The 14,441-nt window shown below is 46.1% G+C and overlaps 1 protein-coding gene across 2 annotated transcripts in view; it reads left to right on the forward strand.

The window, feature by feature from the left end:
• Positions 1 to 14,441, forward strand: part of MATN2 (matrilin 2) — a 166,806-nt gene that overhangs the window by 77,837 nt on the left and 74,528 nt on the right. For both annotated transcript variants that reach the window (XM_055431892.2, XM_055431891.2), the window contains exon 5: positions 11,967 to 12,089. In XM_055431892.2, the coding sequence (XP_055287867.2) occupies positions 11,967 to 12,089 (123 nt within the window). The remainder of the gene's footprint in view (positions 1 to 11,966; positions 12,090 to 14,441) is intronic.

Genomic DNA, 14,441 nt, shown 5'->3' on the forward strand with positions numbered 1-14,441 from the left:
TTATGGGGTGATTTGATTTCTCAAGCTGACTTCCAGCTGTGGTCTTTGGTGGATAGAGGGGCTGAATACAGGGTGTCAGAGGGAAAACCACGTTTTACTACATTGACCCTGGCAGTAATACATACTATAGTATTAGATTTAGGTAGAGAATGGGTGCAGAAATACCATTTACCTATCCCCTCACTCGTTCATTTATTCATTCAATACTTATTCATTCCCCTCCATGGGCCAGACACTCTGGTGGGGTGTGGGAGAGAAATAAGTGTGTCTCTCATATGTTGGAGATCCAAGGAACACGCAGATCTTGGCTTCCCTGGTGCTCTGCACGTGTGGAGCAGAAGGTGGACGATGCAATCAGTTCGATCAATTCAGTGCTTATGTTTCTTATGCCAGTGGAATTAATTAGATCATAGCAATAATCCCCACCCAGGGGAAGAGTTTATGACCTAAGATGGGGAATGGTGGGTGAGGGGTGTTTGATAACTTCAGTTATCAGAGAGGAAACCTGGTTTTGCTGGGGAAAGCAAGAGCGAGTCTGGGCAAGAGCCCACACAAGTGGTTGGGTGCAGCTGGAGATGGGGGTTAGAGTTCGAGGAAAAATGCCTGGCTGGATATGCTGGGGGTGGTCATTGGCCTGAAAATGCATGGAATCTTGGAGGGAGAGAGGGAGTGCGGAAAGAGGAGGTCAGGGTCTCAGCGTTGGGGCAGCCCACAGATCGCAAAGTGCAAGAAGGAGCAGACTGCGCATGCGTACACAAGCAGGCGGCTTTGTCGGGGCGGGAGCGGGGGCTTGTTAGGAATGTAAATTCCCACGCGGTACCTATCCCAGACCTACTGAATCAGGGACTCTAGGGGTGTGGCCCGGGAGGATGTGTTTTAACAAGCCCTCCTGGGAGTTCTGATCTTAAACTCGAGTTTGAAAACCACTGACCCAGCCGTTTTAAGCTAGATCACTCCCTGAGAGATGGCTGCTCCGTAGGGAGTTCATAATGAGAACGGGATGCTGTGATTGACAGCCATTTAGAAATTGCAAAGCGCTCAACAAGACTAGGGCCTTATTCGTTCACGCTTATTTCTGATTTCGATCAACCTCTTTCGGTCAGATACACTTACGTTTTCAGGCTTTGTTTTAGGGCTCCTCCTCTTTTTCCCCTCTCAAACGGAAACTAAAATCTCAGTTCGTGAATAGGATAACTGATTGAAAAAGCATGAAGCTTTGGGGGAGGAGGGATGCGAGCAGGGCACAGCTGGAGTTTGCCTGAAAGGACAGGTTTGCTTTTGTGGGTGACATTGGCTTGCTTTTGTTTCTTCCAGCGTGGAAGCACAGGCTGATGACTCACATTAACTGCTGAAAGTCTTTAAATTCAAACTGCAGCTGTCAAAATACGATTAGGGCTTTCAGACATAATGAAAGAAGGGGGATAGTCCCTAAAAATGCAGGCTTGGATTTCTTAGGCTTTAGCGGAGCCCTAGCTCCAAGTGAGCTTTTGGGTTGGAGCAGGCAGAGATCCCATTGTTTCCCAGCAGAGAGAAATAGCAGCTCTAATAATACATTTCTATTCTCTCTCGCTGTGATAAATAATTTCTGATTTCTCCGTCTCAGGCTCAATAGCATCATATGTGCGTACTAAGTCGCTTCACTCGTGTCCGACTCTGTGTGACCCAATAGACCGTAGCCTGCCAGGCTCCTCTGTCCATGGGATTCTCCAGGCAAGAATACTGCAGTGGGTTGCCATGCCCTCCTCCAGGGGATCTTCCCAACCCAGAGATTGAACCCTTGTCTCTTACATCTCCTACATTTGCAGGCAGGTTCTTTACCACGAAAGTGGAGCATGTCTTTAAAGGTGTTCATTTTGCTTAAACTCTAAAGGAGAGATCAGACTGTCACTGGTGTCAATAGCATGCCATGTGGCTTGTATAAAACTCTGAAAAGGCAGTAAAAACCCTTTTATTTCATCTAGGATGATGTCAGCCGCAACCGCCACAGTCTTTGTCCCATGCTTCTTTATTGTCCAGGGTAACCAGATGAAAGTTTTCCAAGTTCTCCAGGCTGAGGCACTGTGCCAGGCTTTCAAGATCACACATGGAGGAAGGCCCTTAAATCTAGAATGCCTGTGAGCCTCAAGGGAAACACCAGGGATGGATGTGAGCACAGCCCTGGGGCTCTTAGTTATCAAATCCTCCCTGATTTATTTCATCGGGGAGACCGAGCAGATGTGGTTTACATCCCTTCTAAAACTCTCCAGGAAAAGAAGCAAGAAGATTTTGCTGACTGTCAGCTATGTACTAACACATGCCCTCCCGCAAGGCATTGTTTGAGTTTGTTGAGATCTTTTGCTATAAAATTAAAAATTGCCTACTTTGCTGTATCAGATCAAGTCAGCCTAGAACTCACAAACCAAAACTTAGCCACAGATACACTGATGTTCTTTAAAGTGATCCGAATCTAGGGTCCACATGTGGGGGGTTTCATAGGCACCCAATAAAGTGGTATTGTATTAGAATTGTGATGTAGGCAAAATCTGGTTGGGGTCACCCTTCTCCATGCTTAACTGGGTCTGCAACTACTAAGACATTTGGCACTGCTGGTAAAGTCCTGCCCACCAATGCAGGAGACTCAAGAAATGCAGATTCGATCCCTGGATCGGGAAGATCCCCTAGCATAGGAAATGGCAACCTACTCCAGTATTCTTGCCTGGGAAATCCCATGGTCAGAGTAGCCCAGGGGCTGCAATCCATGGAGCTGCAAAGAGTTGGACACGACCAAGTACAAGAAAAAGGGAAGCTTATGGCCGGTGGCTCAGAGGTTAAAGCGTCTGCCTGCAATGCAGGAGACCTGGGTTCGATCCCTGGGTCAGGAAGATCCCCTGGAGAAGGAAATGGCAACCCACTCCAGTACTCTTGCCTGGAAAATCCCATGGACAGAGAAGCCTGAGGCTACAGTCCATGGGATCGCAAAGAGTCGGACACGACTGAGTGACTTCACTACTATCTCTCAGGTACTTTATCATCTATGTTATCGCATTTAACCCTGCAATAAGATGTTTTCTCTACTTAATTATTTAACTTCTATGAAAATTCAGTCTCACGGAAATCACTTACGTGAAGTCACACGGGTCACCTCGCTGAAGCCAGGTCTGACTCCAAAGGCAATGTTCTCTTCATCCTATCTGATCACCTCCCTTGTACCCTATGTAAAGAAACATGGGACTTCCCTGGTGGTCCAGTGGCTAAGACTCTGCACTCCCAATGCAGGAGGCCCAGGTTTGATCCTGGTTGAGGGAACCAGATCCCTCATGCCACAACTAAAGACCTGGTGCAGTCAAATAAATAAATATTTTCTTAAAAAAAGAAGAAGAACCATAACTGCCCCTTACCTCCTCCTCCTCCAAGATTCAGTCCTCCTGACCGCTGCTTTTTCACATTACCTCCCTCAGGTCCTGGTATACAGTCATCTTTTCTGTGAGATGGCCTTCTGACCACACTGTGTAAAACAGGAGCTCCCTCCCCTCCATGCTCCTACTGCTCTGTCCCGCTTTTGTTCCCCAGTACCTCTCAGATCTAAGTAATGTATGGTTTAAGCTGTTTATGGTTCGTCTGGCCGCTGTCCATGGTATGCTAGTAAACGTTTAACAACCAGATCTCCAGGGGGAAATACCCAATTTGTAATGTTCACCAATTCCTGTGGTGTCAATACTGCCACCATGGCTGATTTCACGCTGCGCACGTGGCCTTGCTGAATGCAGAGCTGGGAAGAGGTGGGCATGGTCCGTCAATGTGAGTCAGTAGGAGCTGGCTTCCCACCTGAATATCAACTCCATGGCGAGAGGGATCGATTGATTTTTTTTAAATCAAGGGATCTATTGTTTCATTCACTGTTGTTTTCCCAGCAGTTTGAACTATTTGATGAATGATTCAATTCAGTCATTCAAATATATTTTTCAAAATTGACCACATGCCAAACACCATGCAAGTTATTTGAGCTGGAGGGCTGAACAGAACAAGCACTGGCTTCAAATGGCAGGGGAAGTAGACATTAAATTATCAATTGCAAATTAAGTGTTTTATTGTAACTGTGGTAAGGGAAACTATGATGGGGAACTTGACCTCTAACAGGGAGTGGTCAGATAAGAGCTCTCCACCCCTGAGTACTCCAGGCTGGCTACTGTCAAGTCGGCTCAACACACGTCCACTAAGCACCTACTATGTGAAGCATGTGGTATCATGGGTACCCTGAGAACCACCAAGACATCCTGTGCCCCTCATGGCTTACAGCCTGGGTAAGAATGATGAGCGAGGAATGCCTGACAGCCCTGTGTTTCAGGTGTTGGGTCCATTCATCCATTCTCAAGCCCTTGATGAGCACCTGTCATGTGCCAGGCAGTGTGGTAGGTACCAGGGATGCGGGAGACAGCAAGACAGCTGTTTCCTTAGCTGTTGTGAGGATTCCAGTGTCTGCAGCTGGAGACTGGCTCCCTGATGTCTCTGTCCTCTGCTGGGAGAGGAATATCTCTTGCTGGGGACGAGGAGAGGTGCAGAGACTTGGGAAGAGTTTTGTTCCCATCTCACTCATCTTCCCAGGACCCAGGACCCCATATCTAGTGGAGGAGATATTGCAGGACTCTAGGACATCCCTGTTGGGAGGCAGGGGGATGGGACTCTGTCACTGTTCGTTCAGCAGATGAACACTTATGGGGCACCAACTCCATGCACTAGGACACTGGGGAATCAAACTGAGTCACACCAGCTCACATTCCCGTGTGGCCATCAGAGTTGTGATCAGGCCCTTCTAATACTGTGGGATAAATACTGTGACTCAGTTTTGGTTTGTGAGTTCAAAGTGCCTACTGTGGGATAATACTGTGGGATAAATGCTTAAGTGCTCTAGTGGAGCCACGTGTAGAGAGCTCGAGGAGCCCAGAGGAAGGAAACTCGAAGCCCTGCCAACCTGGAGAAGCCTTCCTGGAGGAGGTGACATCAGATTGAAGTCATGAGTGGGAGTCATGGGGTAGAGAAGGCTTGAAAGGGTAATGGGAACTCTGAATGTAGTGCTTTTCCCACCCCCACAGTTTTATCATCCTTCACTGAAATCCTCCCAGGCTGTGAGAAAAAGAAGTGCTGTTTTTCTGAAGAATAAAGAATCATCCAAAAACATCTGTATTTGTTTCCAATGAAAGCGACCACTGCCAGAGAAACAACAAAGTTGTTTTGTCAGAACCTAGTCTGTATTTATTCCTTTGTCTTTGTTTAATTAAATTAATCCCTCAATGGTTTCCTTTGGGACAGTACAGCTCACTAGTGGCCATAAATCCCCAACGTTCTAAAAACAGTATGAAAGGCCCAAGGCCAACTGGCAGGCCTGCTGTTTGTGGGACGTTCTTCTGGAATGCAAGCCATGATCCTCCTGTTCCTACCACTCTCTGCGCCCTCACGTAGTGTCCAGGGTCTTTCAGACACTGGAGGGAGGTCCGAGGACGGCAAAAGAAAAAAAAAAATAGAGATTTGTTTAAAAGAAGAATCTGAGCCTGGAGAGAGTTGATAAAGGCTGACTCTTGTGTCTTTCCCTGGATGAATACATATATTTGAGCACTTTTTACCTGGGAGTTTCAATGACTCTCAACCTGGCTGCACACTGGGGTTATCTGGGAACTTCAGGAACACTGTTGCCTGCACCCTGGCCCCTGCTGTCTGCCTCAAGGCAGTGTGCTGGGCATATTTTCTGAAGCCCCTAGATGGTTCTGATGGACTGTCAAGGTGGTGCCCTGCTGCTTTGATGGATGGGACCCTGCAGGGCTTCAGGGCTGTCCTGTCCTGGAAGGAAAGAGCACCTCATGACCTCTCTACCTACCCTGTTGGGGGAAGTGTTGGGGGAAGTCTTGGGGGAAAACTGGTTATTGATTCAAGATCTTGGTTCACTGCTTTCATACAATCTGCATTTTTCAACCTATTTCAGTTGGGATTGGGAATTGGCCGCAGGCTTGGGACTTGGGGGTTGGTTGTTCCAGCGTCCTGGGGTGTCATTGTCCAGCCATCAGGAGTTTGTGCACGAGTGCTCCCCTCCTGATTAGGGAGCCTGGCAAGGGAGACACATTATTCATTTATCCATACACTAAATCCTTTCAATTTCCCAGAGCTAAGTAACCTGTGATGCCACCAAAGTTACTCTTCCATAGCACAAATCAGGGGAAACGGCCCTTGATTTTTTTTTTCATTATTATAAAAACTCTTGTTAGAAAATTCAAAAACTGATAACTATTGCTTCAAGATCTTGATTCACTGTTTTCATGCAATCTACATTTTCCAACCTATTTCAAATGGGAATGGGAACTGGATACTACGTCTGTGTGCTAAGTTGCTTCAGCCGTGTCTGACTCTTTGCAGCCCTATGAACCATAGCCCATCAGGTTCCCCTGTCCATGGGATTTTCCAGGCAAGAATACTGGAGTGGGTTGCCATTTCCTTCTCCAGGGGATCTTCCCAAACCAGGGATCAAACCCAGGTCTCTTTCATCTTCTGCACTGGCAGGGTTCACTGCTTTTAAAATGCTTCTTTCAAAGAGGTTCTTTTGTAACATTGATTTTTTTTTATTATTATAAAAGCTCTTGGTATAAACTCTTGTTAGAAAATTCAAAAACGGGTAATTATAAATAACAGAAAAAAATGAAACTCTCACCCCCCCTTGGTAACCACTGTTAGGCAGGGTTCCTGCTGGACACAGAGAGGAGGCAAAGCAACTGTGGGAGCTGAGAAGGGGGACCCAGATGGAGAAGTTCCCACCCCCCACCTTCAGAGATGGGCTTGGGACTTGGGGTTGGTTGTTCCAGTGTACTGGGGTGTCATTGTCCATTCATCAGGAGTTTGTGCAGGGACGCTCCCCTCCTGATTAGGGAACCTGGCAAGGGAGAAACAGTATATACGTCAGTACATAAATGCCTATGTAATTAACATGGTGATACCTGCCAGGAAGGGCTCCCCAGGTGGTTCAGTGGTGAAGAATCCACCTGCCGATACAGGAGCTGTGGGTCCCAACCCTGGATCAAGAAGATCCCCTGGAGTAGGAAATAGCATCCCACTCCAATATTCTTGCCTGGAAAATTCCATGGACAGAGGAACCTGGCGGGCTGCAGTCCATGGGGTCACAAAGAGCCAGACACGACTGAATGACTGAGCATGCATGCACGCACACACACATGCCAGGAGGGAAAAGTCAGAGGTGCACAGACATGCACTGACAGCTGGTGGGTGTGGCCAACAGCTCTGACGGACAGTGGAAGGTCCTCATGTCAAAAAGTTGATTTTCCCATCTGCACACACGCAAACCAAACTACTTTGGCATGGAATTCAGAAAACTACCACTTTGTTCCCAAAGAAGTGGCTTTCATTTATCCGTACACTAAATCCTTTCCATTTCCCAGAGCTAAAATAGTCTGTGATGCCACCACACTTACTCTTCCACAGCATAAGTCAGGGGAAAGGGCCCATCTCCCTTTCTGAGACATTCACCTTGAGTGGTCCCCTGATGAGCAGGGTTGAGGCCGGGCAGCCTGCTCCCAGGCCCTCTGCCGTCCGGGTTCCGTTGTCCTTCCCACGCCCCCTCCTGCTGCTTCCCTTGGAATTCCCGGAACGGGGGTCAGCTCCCCTGTCTGTCCTGCTTTTTCCTCCACTTCTGCATGTTTACTGTCCCCACAGCTCCGGGTGGATCCTCTTCCTTTTCTCCGTGTCCCTGGCTTGCCTGCCAGCCTCTTCTGATTGATCCAGCTTGGGCTGGCTGTAATCCATCCCCGTTCTGAACTTACATTGTATTGGCTGCACCTCTCTTGTGGATTTCTAGCATGTTCTATTTTGTATTTTAGTTATTTAGGGTGCATCTGATAGCTACTCTGGCTCTCCCAATCCTCAAATGGGGCTTGTTTTTTCCACATGAACACCTTTTGCATTCACTGTTCTTTCAGTCAGAAACACTCACATATATATATATATATATATATATATGGTGGTGGTTGTTTAGTCACTAAGTTGTGTCTGACTCTTGCGACCCTGTGGATTGTAGTCCACCAGGCTCCTCTGTCCGTGGGATTTCCCAGGCAAGAATACTGGAATGGATTCCCAATTCCTTCTCCAAGGGATATTCCTGACCCAGGGATCGAACTGGTGTCTCCTGCAATCCAGGCAGTCTCCTGCATTGCAAGCGGATTCTTTATTGCTGAGCCACAAGGGAAGCCTATATATATATATATACTAGTTTAGCAGGTAAGCAATATAGTCCGTCTAGTCAAGGCTATGGCTTTTCCAGTGGTCATGTATGGATGTGAGAGTTGGACTGTGAAGAAAGCTGATCGCTGAAGAATTGATGCTTTTGAACTGTGGTGCTGGAGAAGACTCTTGAGAGTCCCTTGGACTGCAAGGAGATCCAACCAGTCCATTCTAAAGGAGATCAATCCTGGGTGTTCATTGGAAGGACTGATGCTGAAGCTGAAACTCCAATACTTTGGCCACCTCATGCAATGAGTTGACTCACTGGAAAAGACTCTGATGCTGGGAGCGATTGGGGGCAGGAGGAGACAGGGACAACAGAGAATGAGATGGATGGATGGTATCACCAACTCGATGGACATGAGTTTGAGTGAACTCCGGGAGTTGGTGACGGACAGGGAGGCCTGGTGTGCTGTGATTCATGGGGTCGCAAAGAGTTGGACACAACTAAGTGACTGAACTGAACTGAACTGAAACAATATAGTGATTCAGTATTTTACATTTCCACTGTATATATTATGAAACAATCACCACAATAAATCCAGTTACGGTTTGTCACCACACTAAGTTGTTACAATATTGCCTATTATATTCGCTATGTGTACATTACATCCCAGTGGCTTATTTATTTTATAGCTGGAAATGTGTACCTCTTAATCCCTTTCACTGATCCATATCCCCAACCTGTACCTTCTGGCAACCACCAGTTTGTTCTCTGTATCCATGAATATGTTTCTGCTTCGTTATGTTACTTCATTTGTTTTTTAGATTCCACATATGAGTGAGATCATACAGTATTTGTCTTTCTCTGTCTGATTTATTTCACTTAGCCTAATACCCTCAGGGTTCACCCACGTTGTTATAAATGGCAACATTTCACTCTTTTCTATGGCCGAGTAACATTGCTTGACTATATGTAGCACGTCTTCATCCATTCATCTGTTGATGGCCACTTAGGTTGCTGCCATATCTTGGCTATTGTAAATAATGTTGCATTGAACATAGGGGTGCATATATCTTTTTGAATTAGCGTTTTTGTTTTCTTTGGATAAATTCCACTTCTGGGTTTTATCAGAAATGCTCTTCCTAGAACTTCACCTCCCTAACCCTTAGAATACAAGCTGCGTGATGGCAGGAGCCCCTTTGTTTGGATCACACCACATCCCCAGTGCCTGGGACAGAGTAGGTGCTTTGTTGATTCAATACATGGAAAATATCTGATGATTCTGATTTTTCTTGTATCTCTGGCTTAGGCTTGTAACTGTAAATTTTGTCATTCTTCAATTATTCACTATGATTTTTGCATGAGCTGAAGTTTCTTCTGATTATTGTTATTTTCCCTATATCTGGATCCATGGGAAATATCAATTGGAGTTCCCAATGGGAACTATAAGATAGAAATAAGATACGTAAAGAGACGAATTTGCATCTATAATTTTTTCATTTACTTCACTGATTTAGGAATGAAAATAATTCTTTTAGCATTTTAAAACCAGAATCCTTCTTTGTGGAATTTATAGACCTAAATGTTTTTTAATCTTATAATGTAGCTTCTATATTTTAAAAAATTAATGCATTTGATAGAGATGCTAAATATGTCAGCTTTTATCTTTTTATCAATTTGATATTTTACATTTATGAAAAAGTGTAATAAACTATAAAACTCAAAGACCTAGGAGGTTACACTAAAGTGTAGTCATTGTATTCAGGGATTAATCAAACTTTCTAGTGAATTAAGTTTTTACCACAGCTGTCACAGTGATAACTTTTAACCAGAGGAAAAACAATTTTTTAATGTATTCAATCCCTTTAATGCTGTCTGATTTTCTCGAACCTTAATGGTAAAGTCACTGAAAGAGATTGTTATGAAACCAAGTCATTATTCTTGCTGAGAAATAATGTCATCACATCAGCCAGTTTCTTCAAAGGAGAGGCTGAGTCAATGAAGGATTAAACATGCCTTTAAGCTTTTCATCCTCTGATATATTCTTATTTCTATGGCAGTAGATGCACTACTGTGAATGTATTCTTACATTGCATTTGAATAAAGAGCCAAAGATCAGTACTTTGTGGACACATAATAAATATTTGACTGGAATAGCATTGTTAATCACCGCAGAGGAGCCTGTTGGGCCACAATCCTATGGGGTCACAAAGAGTCGGACGCGACTGCATGACTTTCTCATCACTTCACTTCAGACCATACGTTGATTTCTCCCTATCTTTGTTATCTCTACCTAAATTCTTCTGGCTTCCCATTTTCCTCCTTTATTCAGTTCAGTTCAGTTCAGTTCAGTCACTCAGTCATGTCCGACTCTTTGTGACCCCATGAATCACAGCACACCAGGCCTCCCTGTCCATCACCAACTCCCGGAGTTCACTCAGACATATGTCCATCGAGTCGGTGATGCCATTCAGCCATCTCATTCTCTGTCATCCCCTTCTCCTCCTACCCCCAATCCCTCCCAGCATCAGTCTTTTCCAATGAGTCAACTCTTCACATGAGGTGGTCAAAGTATTGGAGTTTCAGCTTTAGCATCAGTCCTTCCAATGAACACCCAGGACTGATCTCCTTTAGAATGGACTGGTTGGATCTCCTTGCAGTTCAAGGGACTCTCAAGAGTCTTCTCCAGCACCACAGTTCAAAAGCATCAATTCTTCAGCGATCAGCTTTCTTCACAGTCCAACTCTCCCATCCATACATGACCACTGGAAAAACCATAGCCTTGACTAGATGGACTTGGTTGGCAAAGTAATGTCTCTGCTTTTTAATATGCTATCTAGGTTGGTCATAACTGGGATGCATAAATAGAACACAAAGAGGATTTTCAAACATCCTTCTGATAGAGAAATGGAATGAGGGAAAGTATGTCCAAAGAGATCAACTCAGACTTGAAAATAAGGGGCTTTTCCAGACCTGCCGTGTTTTTGGTGGAGCAGCAGGTCTTTTCACCGTGCTTTCTCCCAGCTTCTGCAGAATGTCAAAGACAGCGCCAGATGATCTTGGTGAGACTGTGTATATAGGTGTGTACATTAATGAGACTGATTACAAAGCCTTTAGGTTCTCAGAGAATGCAAATGGTACTTGATTCGGACAACCACAAAGGCCTGCTCATGGTAACTTCAGTCCTCAAGAACCATCCATCACTCTCCTTGACATGAGAAAAATACATATTGATGTTAATTTTAAAATTTTCTAGTGCATTTAATAGAGAACAAAAATTCCAACTTTGAAAAATATGCTTTTATGTATACATAGTGGCAGTTACATCTGTCTCTGTGACCCCGTGAACTATAGCCCATCAGGCTCCTCTAGCCATGGGATTTTCCAGGCAAGAATACTGGAATGGTTCCTACTCCATTTCCTACTCCAGGGGATTTTCCCAAGCCAGGGATCGAACCCCTGTCTCTTGCGTCTGCTGCCTTGGCATGCGGATTCTTTACCACTACACTATCTGGGAAGCCCTTACATACATAGAAATTCACCCAACTATTAACAGAGGTGGTCTCTGGATGGTAGGACTGCAGGTGGAGAGATTACAGTTGAATTTTCTTTTCTATTTTTTTTCTGTTTTCCAAAATTTCCACCGTGATCTTATATCGCTTTCGGTCAAGAGTTATGTTGCCAAGTGCTGTAGAGTTGCTCATTGACACCCCTGTGCCAAGAGTCGCCTCCTTCTGATCCAAGTTCTAATGATGCCGCTTTGCCCCAGTCCAGGATCTGTGTGCAGCGGACGACCACGGCTGCGAGCAGCTCTGCGTGAACCTGCTGGGCTCCTTTGTCTGCCAGTGCTACAGTGGCTACACCCTGGCCACGGACGGGAAACGGTGTGAGGGTGAGTGTCCGTCCAGCCTTGCTTTTGCCTGATGGGGAAACACTAGGAGGGAAGGCGGGGGATCCACGTATCCAGCTGCTCTCCTTTGAGTTTCAACCAAGTGCTCCAAGTTCTCTATCCTAGTTGTTAGTCACCATTTGCATTTTAGAGACTTCGTTTGTGGCTGAGGTTAGCTTTTTCCCAGCCTGGGTCCTCAGCAAAAGGCATATTTATGATAACCTCTGTTGATAGATCAATCCATTACTGCCTCCCTTGGCAAGGACTGGGCGGATTTGCATTCAGTTTGGAGCGGGTGTCTGGGCTGGTCTGCCTTCAGGAGAGCTCAGGTGTTATAGGCAAGGTCAGGTGGTGATGGGTGACATTGCTGAGTGGCACCTCAAAGAGGTCGGCAGCCTTTTTTCTATCTAAGCGTGGATCTGCAGTTCAGTCACGGCTCCAGGGACCGCCAGCTGTGAGAGGCCAGCTGTGGGTAGTAGCAATGTTAGTCGCTCAGTCGTGTCCTGCTCTTTGCGATCCCACGGACTGTAGCCTGCCAGGCTCCTCTGTCCATGGGGTTCTCCAGGCAAGAATACTGTTGTGGATTGCCATGCCTTTCTCCAGAGGATCTTCCTGACCCAGGGATCGAACCCGCGTCTCCTGCACTGCAGGCAGATTCTTTACCGTTTGGGCTATATGGAAGACCAGGAAACAGACAGCAGCCTCAAGCGCTGGCCCCAGCTAAGGAGTCTCAAGGGCAATGCTTGGCACCACGGGCACCGCTTGCAGTCAGCTGAGGGGCTTCCCTCGCAGGCGACTCCACGTTGCAGGGGCCCTGAGAAGGGGGTGGTGGCTCATTTTTTCAGTGATGGGTAATGGTCTTCCTCGGCACCCGTAGGGCAGACCAGTGAATCCCTAATATGCACGTGGCACCTCGCAGCTTGTCTGCAGAGCCCTTTGAACTCGCACAGACTCACTCATCCTTCCACCAGCAAACAATGCCTGGCATGGTAGCTGTTCAGCAAGCTGAGCAGGGTACTTATGAGGCAGACAATCCATGAGGAGAGAAAGGAAAAGGACTTGATTGACACCAGAACTGGAGCCTTCCTTTTCTAAGTCCTCCATTTCTTGTTCCTTATTCCGTTGTTTTCAGAGGACCTGTTCTGTCTTACTTCCCACAAACAGTAAATGATTTGTTTTTGCACATAGAACTTACACTTTCCGGCACACTGTGATTCTTAGCTGGGGATGTGGAAGGAAAAAGCAACAAAACAAAAGTATAGGTGGGGAAAATAAGTATAGTTGGTGGCCTATTCTTTGGAGGTGATGCTGAGAATAAAATGGGTTTGTTTGCTTGCTTTCACACACTGATGGAGATGAAAACCGCCCTCATCAGAAGTCCACAGTGGAAGTGGTCTCCTAAGCCTTAGAGTTGTTTTTTCCCCTCTTATTCTGTCTGTGGTGACCATGATAGGTAGCAGGATACCACATCCATTAACACTGGCAAAACAGGAAGTCAGTCTGGAAACACCAGCCCTTTTTCTTTTTTCTCACTACATTAATTTTCATTATGCAAGTACCTATTTTCACTGAGGAAGTTAGATGAGAAAAATCACTATTATAGCTTGTCGTATTTTCTGCTAGACCTTTCCCCACAGAAATATCTACTTCTAGACATTTTGTTAATGCTTAACAAAATGAGGTCATATGCTCTATCTTGTTTCACATACTTTTCCCTTGTGTGCTTTAGTCACTTAGTCATGTCTGACTCTTTGCAACCCCATGGACTGTAGCCCACCACGCTCTTCTGTCCATGGGATTCTCCAGGCAAGAATACTGGGGTGGGTTGCCATTTCCTTCTCCAGGGGATCTTCCCGAGCCAGGGATTGAACCCAGGACTCCTGCATGTCAGGTGGATTCTTTACCCACTGAGCCATTGGGAAAGCCCGATTTTTCCGTTACCGGTGTTAAATGGGTAGAAACTTTGGGTGCTGTTGGGTCAGAAAGAAATTCCACTGTTGGAAGTAAGGCCAGGGGATGAGCTTCAGGAAACAAGGTGAGGGCGTCTGGGAACTTGGGGTGAGGGAAGGAGCAGGGCAGGCCCAGAGCTTGTGTGCTTTCAAGGAGCAAATGGATCAGGGGCAGTAGGAGCCAGGGCTGGGGCAGGGGACCCCCCTTGGCCCTTGAGAAACTGGAAGGCAGTGAGAAGCCCAGTTCTTTGGATGTTGCCAAATAATTGTCTAAGGGTCCTCTGTAGTAGAGAGCCTTTGAGTCTCTTAGGCTTTTGCTGAGACTTCTGGAGTTTGACATTTACTGAAGAGCAGCAAGCATGAGAGGGGAAGCTGTGGTTGCCTGGGAGCTGTCATGGGCCCTGTT

This window comes from Moschus berezovskii, chromosome 16 (genome assembly GCF_049115385.1).
Source record: "Moschus berezovskii isolate FMDL1 chromosome 16, NW_MosBer_1.0, whole genome shotgun sequence".
NCBI lineage: Eukaryota > Metazoa > Chordata > Mammalia > Artiodactyla > Moschidae > Moschus > Moschus berezovskii.